Below are 14,126 nucleotides of genomic sequence, written 5' to 3'. Positions count from 1 at the left end.
TTTTGTGACCATTTTAAGATTTTATCTTTACATAGATTATGAGTATTATTTGAAATTGATCCGATCCAAATAGCAATAGTTTTTTCAATATTTGGTTTCAATCCTGAGAATTTAGAAAATTGATCTATTAAATTTAATGTGTTCCTTAGTGAAGCTTCTGTCCCATCGAGTGTTATAGCTGTATCGTCTGCATACTGCATTATTTTATATTCTCTTTTTTCTATTACTATTCCTTTAATTGACTCCTCCTTTCTAAACAAATTTCCCATGATCTCAGCGCACAATATAAAAAGATATGGTGCTATTGGATCACCCTGTCTACATCCCCTCCCTACTGGATTTTTTAAAGTAAAAACACCATTTTGAATTACAGTTAACATACAGTCCTTATTTAATATATTGACCCATTTTATAATGTCCTCGCCATAGTTAAAAAAAATTAAGGTTTTGTTGATAAATCCCCAAGATACTGAATCAAAAGCTTTCTCAAAATCTACTAACAAAAGGAGTGCCGGAATATTATTTTCACTAGTGTAATGCATCCGGTCATATAATAATCTGGTATTTTCGGCTATACACCTGCCTGCTAGGAAACCCTTTTGATTTTCATGAATTAATTTATCTATAGATTGCTTTATTCTATTGGCTATACAGCCAGAAATGATTTTATAAGTGGTATTTAGTAAAGATATTGGTCTCCAGTTTTTTAGAACATCACGGGGTTTATTTCCTTTTGGCAACAGAGTAATAATGCCTTGTTTTGGGGTTATTGACAGATCGCCAATTTCAAACGAATAGTTAATGCTTCGAAGTAAATATTGTCCAACGTCTTGCCAAAAGAATTTTAAAAATTCGACTGAGAACCCATCTGGCCCCGGCGTTTTATTATTTTTCATATTTTTTAATACATACAATGCCTCACTTGCTGTTATTTGACCTGCATATTCGCTAACATTTTCAACTTTGGGAATATTTGTATTTCTAAAAACCTCATCTAAATCAATATCTATTAAATATTCTTCCTGTGACATATATAGTTTCGAGTAGTACGATCCGGCTTCTTCCAATATTTGATTTTGTTCAATAATAATGTTACTATCCTCACAAACAAGTTGGGTTATTGTTTTATTTACATAGTTTCTTTTTTCTAGATTTAAAAAATATTTTGATGGCTTTTCTCCATCTTCTATCCACTTAGCTCGGCTTCTCAAAATTAAACCCTTCATATATTCTTTTCTATCTAATTCTTCCTGTTTTTTCTTTTCTTCCAACCATTCAACAAATATCTTTGATTCAGGATTTTTATCCACTAACTCAGTTAAAAAATTAATTCGATTTTCCAGTTGTTTTCTTTTTAATTCCTTTTCCTTTTTAAGAGCTGCACTAAAACTGATTGACATGCCCCTTATTTTTGTAAGGAGGATTTCCAAAAATAGATGGTCACTTATCATAAAGGATATAAGATGTGGGTCTGCAGAAAACAGATAATTTCTATCATAGGGAAGTAAAGCATACTCCTCTATTACTGTATAAATAACCGATTTCACGCGTTCGACATACTGAGTATTATTTAATAGGGAGTTGTTAAATTTCCAAAAACCTTTGCCTTTAGTAAATTCAGAAAGTTTTATAAAGATCTCTATGGCATTATGGTCTGTTTTATACCCTGGAACAATACTAGTTTTTAAGATACAAGATAATAATTCTTCCGTTATCAGGAAAAAATCCAGCCTTGCTTTTTTTAATGGTGATTTCCTTGACCAAGTATATCGTCTACTTTCTGGGTTATTTATTCTCCATGGATCACATAAATTAAATTTATTCATAATTTTTAGTATCTCATTACGGGCCTGAGGGTTATTTCTGTGTTTATAATTATAAGTATCCAACTCTTGGTCAAGTACAAGATTGAAATCCCCACAGACAATATTAAATTCATTATCAAATTCTTCAATAGATTCAGAAACAGTTTTATAGAAATCAGGAGTGTCTTTGTTTGGGCCATATATATTTACAATAGTTGTTCTGTAGAACCTCGTTTCTATTTCAATAACTAGTAAATTGCCCTTATCGTCACATTTTGTTCTACCCAATTTATATTCAGTTAGGCTTAAAAAGAATTGCTACTCCCCTGGAGCTGCTATTAAATGAATTAGTAAGGCATTCATAACCCCATTGTGCTCTGATATATGCTTTTTGACTGTTTTCGAAATGTGTATCTTGTAAACAAAAAATGGAAGAGTCTAGTTTTCTAAGATAATTAAAAACATCTCTACGTGTATCCAGGTCACCAAGTCCCTGACAATTCATTGAAAGAATTTTAAGAGCCATGGCTAACTTTATCTAGAGACATGGATACAGAGTCTTTACCTGAAGATAGGCTATACTTGTAAAAGTGAGGTAGTGTTCCAGTGAACATTGTGTGTATGACAATTTTGATTTTGAAGTCACATGAGATCTCAGACGTGTTGGCATGAAATACTACTATGTGTACATAAATAAAATATTCGTTTATGTGAAAATGGGGAAACCCCCAGCATAAATGCATAAATCAAGCTAATTCTCACTCAGTGTCTGGAGAATTAAACAATACCGTATTTTGGTATTATGAATTACGCTATCCTTGTTGAAGGACACACAAAGAGAAAGAAATATTGTAATAAATAAATAGCAAATTGGCTATCATAAATTACTACATATTTTGTAAGGATTACAAGTCACTGTCAAAAGACATCGATAAATAAGGTCCAGCGACAATTGAAATACACCTACTATCACCACTTCGTTGTTATAGTTACAGCGAGAAAAAAATAAATAAAATAATAATAATAATAATAATAATAATAATAAAAAATTACAGGTCTACCTTTGCAGATGTTATTATAACCCACCCCCCCCACCCCACCCCCAAAAAAACACACAAAAAAAAAAAAAAAAAAAAAAAAAAAACTTTTGATTGGGTAGAGATTTACATTAGCTAGCCCTGTATGAAACACACAACTTTGTTTTTCTATATATAGTGAACAGGTGTCAGATTACTTAACCAAAACAAAATAATAAGCGTAAAACAAAACAATAATACATTAATATTACTTATTCTTATGGATGTGTGGCTTTACAAATACACACACACACACACACACAGAGCTGTCCCCTCCCTACCTTTGGTTGGATAAAAAATATATGTACCAACGTCCTACATTACATGTCACAATTATGACAATATAGAATACTCAGTTTTTGCTTTTACCACCTTTGGTTGTGTAAAACATATTTACATATGTACATTAGCTGACCCTGTACGAAACGAACAAATGTTTTTTCTAAGCACGGTGAACAGGTGTCAGATTAATAAACCAAAACAAAATCCACATACCTTTGGTTGGGTGACATATGTTCAGACGTACATTTCATGTCACAACTTTTTGTTTTTTTATGCACAGTGAACAAGTGAAAGATAAAATAGGCATAAACAAAACCCACACATTAATGTTACTTATTGTTCATCGAAATAAGTGTGTGGCTTTACAAATACCCACAAACACGGACCTGCCCCCAACCCATATCATTATGGTATCATATCCTTAGATGTTACCTCCCAAACAAAAATATTTCATTTACTAATATAGGAGATGATTACCATAAACTGTGTGGGAAAAAAATTACAACTATGTTCTGGAAACAGGTATTCAATACACTAGCATTATTCAAAAAGAAAGTGGAACTTAACGAAAATGATGTAAGTTCTGAACCACTGTGGTTCAACTCCCTAATTAAAATTGGTAACAAAACTGTTCATTACCAGAATTGGAATATAATAGGTATAACAAACGTACATGATATGTATGACCCAGATGGCAACTTATTTAAATATGGATTTTGTGAATTTTATGGCTTTCATCCACCATTTACTACATTTGAAGGGCTAAAGGCTGCAATATTACATACATGGCCATTTTTATCCACCAAACCACTTTCAGCTGCCTTTCTATTTTGGCCAAAGTATATAAATACCATAATACAAAACAAACAGGGGTCAAAACATATATATAACACCTATATAAAGTCGTCTTTTTCTCCACCAACAAATATATCTAAATGGGAAAGAGAATTAAATTTTGAACAAGATTACAATTGGTGGAAAAGTATCAACAGCAATGTGTTCAGTATATCTAAGGATACCAAATTAAGATGGTTCCAATATAGAATAATCCAAAGAATTCTCCCTACAAACAAGTTTCTCTATAATATTAAAGTGATAAGCAGCCCAAATTGTAGCTTCTGTAATGCGTCTATTGAAACGTATACGCATTTATTTTTTGATTGTGTACACGTCCAAAATTTAATTAAACAAGTCGAGCAATGGATAAAAGAATCGGCAGACATTATAGTTAGCTTCTCTCGTACCAGTTTTCTTCTTGGCCACTCAAAGAACAATATCATAATTGACATTATTGCTCTTTTGACAAAGCAATTTATATATAGTTCAAAATTTCTGAAGAAATCACTAGATATTAAAATATTAAAAATTCATATACATTCTTATTATATATTAGAAAAAAAAATGTATTCCAATAAAATCAAATATAATGAATTTATTAAAAGATGGAGTGTATACCATAAGTTGTTTGAATAAATATCTCTAGGTCATCCACCACTGACAGTATCTTAAGTATTTATTACCATATATATACATGTATACAAAAATTTTGAGTGTTTAGTACTGAGTGAGGTTCAGTGACGTGTTGGCAAGAGATTTGTTGTTTTATTTCATAGTATATTAATTTTGATCTGTGTATGTATGTATAAAAATATTTATTTTAAGATATTTTCTTATAAATACCACAACAAACAATGACGCAGTACTTGGATGAAATGGCCGCAGCTCTTTATTAAATGACACATTTGACAAGAGCATATGGCGGGCAGGCATGTACTACAAACAATATTCCAAATTCTCTGGGTACTACCCTCTAGTGTTGAGACATAGCAGGGCAGTTCACTAACATGCACACGCATAAGTGGGATTCCTGCTGAGTATCTACCTACCACGGCAATGGACACAACAGCACCCAACAACTCCCTAGTGTACAACATAGCAGAGTATACCAAACACATGTACATGAAAGACCAACCCACTCACATATACCCACACCAATGCATTCCAACCAAAAACTCCCAGGGTAAACCTTAGCAAGTTTCCGCCCCCTAGTGTGCAACATAGCAGGGCAATAGGAAGCATTTACCTGGGTATATGTGAGAACTGATGACTAGCTTCCTAGTGTAAAATTCCATGGCAAAGCAACCACAACAATAACTGCCATATAAATATAGCAATTAACAGTATTAAAGCTGTTGATCATACATGCGTGCCCACCATATCATGCCACACGGATATGTCTTCACATATCCGTCAACCCCATTCATCCTAGTATAAGTGTTAAAGTACTTAGAACTACGAAAAAATTAACTTTGTAGACGTAAGAAACGTCTCCAAAGCGCCCTGCAAGGTGTTGACGAAGATTGCATTACCAATGTCATCCAAATGCACCCCATCACTCCGAAATAACTGTGGACAGTCAAACGTAATGTCATCATGCCTGATAACCCGTCACCCGCCTGCTAAGACAGCTTTTCTACCAGATCTATTCACCCGTTTCCTTTTCTTTTCTATTGCTGTTACTGAATTACCCCTTCTCCAAGTTAGACGAGGAAGAAGATCTGACCAAACTAATATATACTTAGAGCTTAGCAATGACTGGGACAAACTGTGTATGTCTCTTTCTACCTTCATACACAGTTCTGCAGTGGCTATCTCTGTTACATCATTGCTACCGACATGTAACACAATGTATTGAGGCGGGGGATTTTCCACTAACCTCTTCCTGATATTATACATCGCGCCGTCCCACTTTAATCCACGGCGTCCCATCCAGGAAATATTCACCCCTAGGCGCTCCAGCCGTAAGTGACTGTTCAACTGCACCGCTGCTCTCTTGGATGCCCAATAAATGATAGAAGATCCCACTATCCATACGTCTGCAAAAACTCAATGAATATTATTAACCAGAAGCAGCGCATGACTTGGTACACTGCAACAATAACCCTATGCCATATTCACTCTAACATATTTTTGGAAAGCTGTGGACTTCCAACGACCCAACACTTGAATTGTGTCAGACGAAATTCCTCTCATAGCTAAGGTAGTTGCAGCACCTATTCGAAAGGAATGAGACTTGAAGTGTGCCTGAGGTAAACCCAAGAAAGAAATTACTTTAGTTAATACTGCACTGAACTGATATTGATTGAGGGGTTTTCTATCACAATGGACAAACAAATAACCATTGTTGACAGGTCTGACCAACAAGAACTCTCGCATGTTTTTAACAGGACAAACCGAACTACCTGGTATTAGCGGAATATGCACTGTTGTACCACGACCACTTTGATCTGTTTTGGAGTATCTTAAAGTCACAATCAATTCTGAAACATTGCCTATATCTAATGTTATATCGGAGAACAACAAAGGCCTATGTGATGCATGTGGTGTAGTATAGACTAGTTCACTCACTCTGAACAGACCGAAAAAGGCCAAGCAATAAACAGCCCTGAATAACAACAATTCATATCTAGATGCACAAATATGCCTCAATTCTGAGTATTTGAGCTAAAATATCAAGGGTAATGGGAAATCTAGCCTCAGGCCGGCCATGCAACCTCTTCAAACCTTCCAGAGCTTTTTTAACAATAAAAAAGGAAGTCGAGTCGTCCCACTGATGCACTTTATGCACAAAACTAATGCCCGATATGTAAGATGCGATGGAAGATGGGGCTGACCCCTTAGTAGAATGGTGTCCTATGAATAATAGTAAATGCTCAATAGGGACCGGCCATATATCCCCCATATGCATTAAGGATCTAAACTGTGCCAAACTTCTGATAGTATTACTGTAACAAGCATGGGTACTGCTCGATAGACTTGCGCCTAGCAGTCTTCCAATTTCACTGTGAAAATTGACCAGAGCCAGGTTGGGAAATAAGTCTCGCTGGAATCTGCCTGAGGAGCCAGTTGTCGGAATTTGTCCAGCTGTAAACGTGATAAACTATCTGTTAATATATTTACATTGCCAGGAATATGTACTGCTTTGAAAAGTATGTTCAACTGTAAACATCGAAGTACAAAGATACGCAATACTGTCAAAATGTTGTGCGACTTCGAGGTCATAGAATTTATTATGGCTACAACAGACTGATTATCAGAATGAAAAAGTATCTTTTTATTTGCCAACCTATTGCCCCAAATAAATATTGCCACTAAAATTGGGAAAAATTCCAACACTGTAATGTCATCTGTATAGCCCTGTTGAAACCACCATTGAGGCCAACTCGCATAAGTCCAACTACCATTGTAATATGCTCCAAAGCCATTTCCCTGTTTTGCTGAACTATCAGTGAAAAGGTTTTCATGTTCGCTTGTGACCCAAAATTGGTCACGGAACATCGATATTCCATTAAATGATTTGAAAAATTGTAACCACATAAGCAGGTCAGCACGTATGTCAGCTGTTAATCTCAAACGATGAAATGGTTTTGTAAGCCCAATAGTGCCATTAATCATTCGCCTACAAAAAGTTCGACCTGGAGTGATTGCACGACATGCAAAGTTGAGAACGCCCAATAAAGACTGCATCGCCTTCAATGTAGTTTTCTGTCCTGATAACATATCTGAAATCCTAGTCACAATTTTGTGAACCTTTTCCATTGGTACCTTGATTAACATGTTAACAGTATCAATCTCCAAGCCCAGAAAACAAATTACCTCCTGTGGGCCCTCAGTCTTATCCTCAGCAATAGGCACTCCTAACCGACTACATAAATTAAAGAACGTGTATAGAGCTTGTTGACAATGGTTCGAATTCTTTGACCCCAAAAACAAAAAATCATCTAAATAATGTATCATTCCCCCCCCCCCCCCCCCCCCCCCCCCCCCGTACAGTTTCTTACGTGTGGCCCATTCTAAAAATGTGGAAAATTTCTCAAATGTAGCACAAGAAATAGCACAACCCATTGGTAGACATTTATCAAAGAAAAACTGCCCTTCAAGTTTAAAACCTAATGAATCAAACTCACCTGGCCACACTGGCAATAATCTGAATGCAGACTTAATATCAGCCTTTGCTAACAATGACCCTTGACCTGACCTTTGTATCATAAAAACTGCTTCATCAAATTTTGTATACGATACCGAACATACATGGGGATCAATGAAATCATTAACGGAATGATTTTCTGGATATGATAAATGATGTATCATTCTAAATTGACCTGGGATTTTCTTAGGAACCAAACTTAAAGGAGATATACGTAATGTAGCAATAGGTCTTGGTTTAAAGGGGCCAGCCACTCTACCTATCTCAATCTCTGTTTTAACCTTTTCTCTAGCTAATGCAATATTGCCATTCAATGATTTTAAATTTGGAGCATCTACGGGGATTCGGGGGCTTGTGTATTGCAAATGAAAACCATACATGAAACCGTCTAGTAATTCATTCGCAATAGCCTCATCAGGATATCCTTTCAACTCAGCATCAAGCACTGTGGTGTTTACTGAGGTAAATCCCAAACTAAATTTTTCTTTTTCCCCCAAGCACTGGGCATCGCTGGTTTTATCACCCTGGTTACGAAAGGAATCACCTTGCCCGTTCAAACAGTTTAGTTTGGAGTGATTGCCACGGCAAACTGAGCATGTGTGTTGATACCTACACATTTTAAATTTACAAGCACCCTTATTAAAACCATAACATACTCCCTTTGCCCCTTGTGCTCTGCCGGTACCACTACTACCCGAGGGGTTAGCTGCACCAGCTCTAGGTACAGACAGCAATCGCAGCCAAAGACCGGTGTTTAGTTCTGACTAAGATTGCTGGGCAATGGCTTGGCGCAATCTAAACTGTTCATCATATTCCCTCCATCCATATCCCGGACTTCTGGCTGACACATCTCTGATGACGGACATATATTGGGTCAATTCAGTCGCCTTGGCAGGAAATTTTTGTATATAGATGTGCATAAAAATTATGAATGCATCAGTCCATTTGTCAACAGTGGATATTTTGTCCTTGAAAACACGTGGTCGTGTTTCAAGGACCCCATTTTCATTGAGAACTAAGGACCCTCCCCCATAAAAATCTTGCAATTCAATGGTTCCTTTCAACAAAAGCCCCAAATTTATATACTGATTCGCCCAAATCTTCTGTTTTAATTGACCCGGCACATGGGCCGCTATGTCATCTTCGGCTAAAAACAAGATCTCGGGGTTGCCCAACGATTCTGCGCCTAACTGCATGAAGCCCACCGAACCACCCCCCGGTATAGCATTTGGGTCCGTCCCCGCATCCCGGTTAACCGGCGTAAGATTATCGGAATTGTTGACAGAAACACTATCAGGAAGCGCCAAAGCGTAATTCCAAATGTTACCTGTTGCTTCCCTATTCACATCTGTTGGTCCGTTCACCTGAGGAACAGACACCGTCTGTGACTGTGTATCTTTACTCGCTGCACTTACGGCCATGCCACTCGCACGCGCACCTTTCGAACGCGAACTTCGAGTCGAAGTCGCTGTCCTCCTTCCCAATCCTCGCCTCGGAACCTGAGGGCGAGACGCCGTCCCTCTCAACCTCTTGGTTGGCGACATTGTAATTGAAATCAATTTAAATTTGTTTTCAGTTTTGAGAGTGGCCGTTTGCGCCCAAATTTGTATCAGGAGGAATAACTCTAATTTAGTAACCCTATTAAGCCAGTGAAGGTCTCACACCACAGTTGGAAAATACTACAATAAATCTGTTTAATATTAATGTATTAAACCTTCATATATATACTGTGTGAAAATGTGACCAAAAATGAAAATAAAATATTCAAATGAAAAAAATAAATAAACTTCTATGTCAGAGTTACCAAATGTTTGACATCCAATAGCCGATTATTAATTAATCAATGTGCTCTAGTGGTGTCGTTAAACAAAACAAACAAACTTCTATGTCAGTTACCAAATGTTTGACATCCAATAGCCGATTATTAATTAATCAATGCGCTCTAGTGGTGTCGTTAAACAAAACAAACGTTAACATTTAACTCATAATTCCATAAGAGATGGCTTATTTAGGCTCACTGTTGTTTGTGTGGTGTACATAATAATATAAGGTGAAACAGTAATTAATTATCTGTCTGTCTTATTTTCTCTATATATGTCTATCTGTCTGTCTGTGTGTGTCTGTCTGCATGTCTGTGTATCTATCTGTCTGTCTGTGTGTGTATGTCTGTCTGTGTATCTATCTGTCTGTCTGTCTATTTATCTATACATCTATATATCTATCTATGTGTCTGTCTGTCTGTCTATTTATATGTATGTCTGTCTATCTATATATCTATATATCTGTCTGTCTGTCTGTGTCTGTATGTATATCTATCTATCTATCTATCTATCTATCTATCTATCTATATATATATATATATATATATATATATATATATATATATATATATATATATATATATCGGTCTGTCTGTGTCTGTCTATCTGTATGTCTATCTGTCTGTATATCTACATATCTATATATATATATATATATATGTCTATCGGTCAGTATGTGTCTGTCTATCTGTATGTCTATCTATATATCTATATATCTGAGTATCTGTCTGTCTGTGTCTGTCTGTATGTCTATCTACATATATATATATATATATATATATATATATGTGTGTGTGTGTGTGTGTGTGTGTCTATCGGTCTGTCTGTGTCTGTTTATCTATCTATCTGTCTATCTGTCTATCTATCTGTCTATCTATATATCTATATATCTGTCTGTCTGTGTCTGTCTATATGTCTGTCTATCTATATATCTATATATCTGTCTATTTGTCTGTCTGTGTCTGTCTATCTGTCTATCTATATATCTATATATCTGTCTATCTGTCTGTCTGTGTCTGTCCATCTATATATGTATATATCTGTCCGTCTGAGATGTCGGTGATTTTATCTACATCATCTATGCATAGGTGATAAGACGTATGAAACCTGCCATGCGTAAAAGACTTTGTTTTATTTAACAACACCACTAGAGCACATTGATTTATTTATCATCGACTACTGGATGTCAACATTTGGTAATTTTGACATATAGTGTTCGAGAGGAAACTCGTTACATTAGTAGCAAGGGATCTTTTATATGCATTATCCTACAGGCAAGATAGCACACACCACGGCCTTTGATATACCAGTCGTGTGCACTAGCTAGAACGAGCGTAATGGCACACCGACAGGGATCGATCCTAGATTGACAACGTACCAGCCGAGCGCGTAGAGCCCACCCACCCCTGTTATTAATTCAGGAACAGCCCCTAGAACACACCCACCCATGATATTAATTCAGGAATAGCCCCTAGAACCCACCCACCCCTGTTATTAATTCAGGAACAGCCCCTAGAACCCACCCACCCTATTATTAATTCAGGAACAGCCCCTAGAACCCACCCACCCCTGTTATTAATTCAGGAACAGCCCCTAGAACCCACCCACTCCTGTTATTAATTCAGGAACTGCCCCTAGAACCCACCCACCCTGTTATTAATTCAGGAACAGCCCCTAGAACCCACCCACCCTGTTATTAATTCAGGAACAGCCCCTAGAACCCACCCACCCTGTTATTAATTCAGGAACAGCCCCTAGAAAAGAGAGGGAATAGCTTGAATGTTTCGTGCACATTGGCCATTACAAACTCATTGTTTCCCCGAGCCCACTTCCACCCCCACCTCCACCCCCACCCCCACTCCGACCCCCGAAGAACCCATGTTTACGATTAATATCATATCACATCTTGAAACTCTCATTTTCACTTCAAGTTACAATAACGTGATGAAGGAAAATCGAGTCTAGCAACAGAATGCATAAACAAGCAATTTATTATGAATGTTCAGCTGTTACTAATGTATCTCACCTTGACGTTTTGTTTCAAGGTCTGTAACTGGCGTGATTTTGTTTACCAGTGTTATTGTGGAATCTGCATTATGTGTCTAGTTGAACGATGTGCGATCCAACTATTATCAATCCCCGACGATGCGCCCACTGGGCTATTTATCGTTCCAGCCCGTTCTCAGCAACTGGTGTAACAAAGACCGTGGTATGTACTGCCATGTCTGTGGGATGGTGCTTTTACGCCAAAAGACTAGTACTTAGAATTGTGGAATCGGGTTTCCTCTCTCTTTATCTGGCGCCATATAACCGTAAATAAAAATGTGTTGTGCGTTGTTACATTTCTTCCTTCTTCGAGTTGTTCAAAAGGAAAGGAATGTTTGTTTATCAAAGCTATAGTACATTGTCAATCAATGACTGATATTGACTGATAATGTGTTTTACCCGCTAAATATGTTTTATATGCTCAAGACATGTGACTTTGTATCGTGTGTTCCGTATATTGTGTATTTCAAATTGTTTCTGGGGCGATATGTAGCTCAGTGATCGAGCGCTATGTAGCTCAGTGATCGAGCGCTATGTAACTCAGTGATCGAGCGCTATGTAGCTCAGTGATCGAGCGCTATGTAACTCAGTGATCGAGCGCTATGTAGGTCAGTGATCGAGCGCTATGTAGCTCAGTGATCGAACGCTCGTCTCGGGTGCGATGGGTCGCACGATCGATTTTCCTCAATCAACTTGGATCTTTCACCGTCCCAACCAGTGTTCTACGACTGGTATATCAAAGAGTGTGGTATGTACTGTTTTGTCCCTTGCTGAATGTTTCGCTAGAAATGGCCTATGCGACAGCGGCGGGTTTTCTGTGTCTTTTTTCTCAATCAAGTTAGCTACTAGCTTGAATGTTCTCAACGTACACGGTGTGGTGTACGTCGATCACGTGGTGTACGTCAGCCACGGCTAGAGGCCACTCGAGTTACTAGTAGTTATATACCAAACAGTCGGAGTTTAAACTGCGCCGAGGGCGAGCATTATGCCATAAAGCCAACTTGTGCCATTAACACAACATTTGGTCACATGGTGATCACGTGAGTCTCAGTAGTTTTCAGACACTCCTCTCCAAAAAGAACATCCACAAAGTAAAATTGTTTGGCATTAATTGCATGCAAAAAGTCCGCAGATCACAGACGAGAATTCAGGGGGAGCTGTTGTGATCACCACCCTCGCCGCCGAAATCTCACTGTCACCATCACCCTCGCCGCCGAAATCTCATTGTCACCACCACCTTCGCCGCCGAAATCTCACTGTCACCACCACCCTCGCCGCCGAAATCTCACTGTCACCACCACCCTCGCCGCCGAAATCTCACTGTCACCACCACCCTCGCCGCCGAAATCTCACTGTCAGCACCACCCTCGCCGCCGAAATCTCACTGTCACCACCACCCTCGCCGCCGAAATCTCACTGTCAGCACCACCCTCGCCGCCGAAATCTCACTGTCACCACCACCCTCGCCGCCGAAATCTCACTGTCACCACCACCCTCGCCGCTGAAATCTCACTGTCACCACCACCCTCGCCGCCGAAATCTCACTGTCACCACCGCCCTCGCCGCAGAAATCTCACCGTCACCACCTCTGCACTACTACCATGATCACCTCTCTCAACACCGCACACAAGGGATCCCTTCTGGATTCGTCCAAGAGACGTTTATACTCGTGTTGATGGTAGTCTGGTAGTATAGGTAGCAGCATGCCAAATAGCATCTCACTGATGACCGGGTCAAAGTTCAAAATTCACTTTACCGTCTTACACACCCATGGTGAGAACATCATTTGTTATTTACGATATGGCACATGGCAATAATACTCGTGTGTATTTATCAAAGAACTTAAGTTTTGACTTAAGTTTGAACTTAAGTTTTTGAAATTGATATCTAAGTCAAAAGCTTAAAGTTGGTATTCATTAAGTAAGTCAGAGAGCAAAACCTTAAGTCAGTGGTCTTTAAGGAAGTATTTCCTATTTATAAACATCCGGTGGTACTCTTTTTAAAAAAGGGGGTAGAAATACATTATATTGGGGGTTGTTGGGGATTAATTAAATAATAAAAATAAGATAAGGTAATGTGCATAAAAACTAATTTTTACTATTTACCAACA

At 38.0% G+C, this 14,126-nt stretch overlaps 1 protein-coding gene across 1 annotated transcript; it reads left to right on the top strand.

Moving 5' to 3' along the window:
- The first annotated feature begins 11,985 nt into the window (after positions 1-11,985).
- LOC121374840 (early nodulin-20-like) lies at positions 11,986-13,706 on the top strand. Its single transcript, XM_041501951.1, has 2 exons — positions 11,986-12,015; positions 13,149-13,706. The coding sequence occupies exons 1-2, from the start codon at positions 11,986-11,988 to the stop codon at positions 13,704-13,706; spliced, it is 588 nt and encodes a 195-aa protein (XP_041357885.1).
- Positions 13,707-14,126: the final 420 nt, after the last annotated feature.

The sequence above is a fragment of the Gigantopelta aegis genome, chromosome 6 (genome assembly GCF_016097555.1).
Source record: "Gigantopelta aegis isolate Gae_Host chromosome 6, Gae_host_genome, whole genome shotgun sequence".
In the NCBI taxonomy this organism is placed as follows: Eukaryota; Metazoa; Mollusca; class Gastropoda; order Neomphalida; family Peltospiridae; genus Gigantopelta; species Gigantopelta aegis.
The sequence above is the reverse complement of the archived record's forward strand: the minus strand, read 5'-3'. Positions and strand labels throughout refer to the sequence as shown.

What these genes read in the sequence shown, in the direction of transcription:
- LOC121374840 (XM_041501951.1), top strand. Translation starts at nt 11,986, where the DNA reads ATGTATCTCACCTTGACGTTTTGTTTCAAG. An exon ending in CCTTGACGTTTTGTTTCAAG is followed by an intron (nt 12,016 to 13,148) that starts GTCTGTAACTGG and finishes AAAAGTCCGCAG; the next exon opens with ATCACAGACGAGAATTCAGG.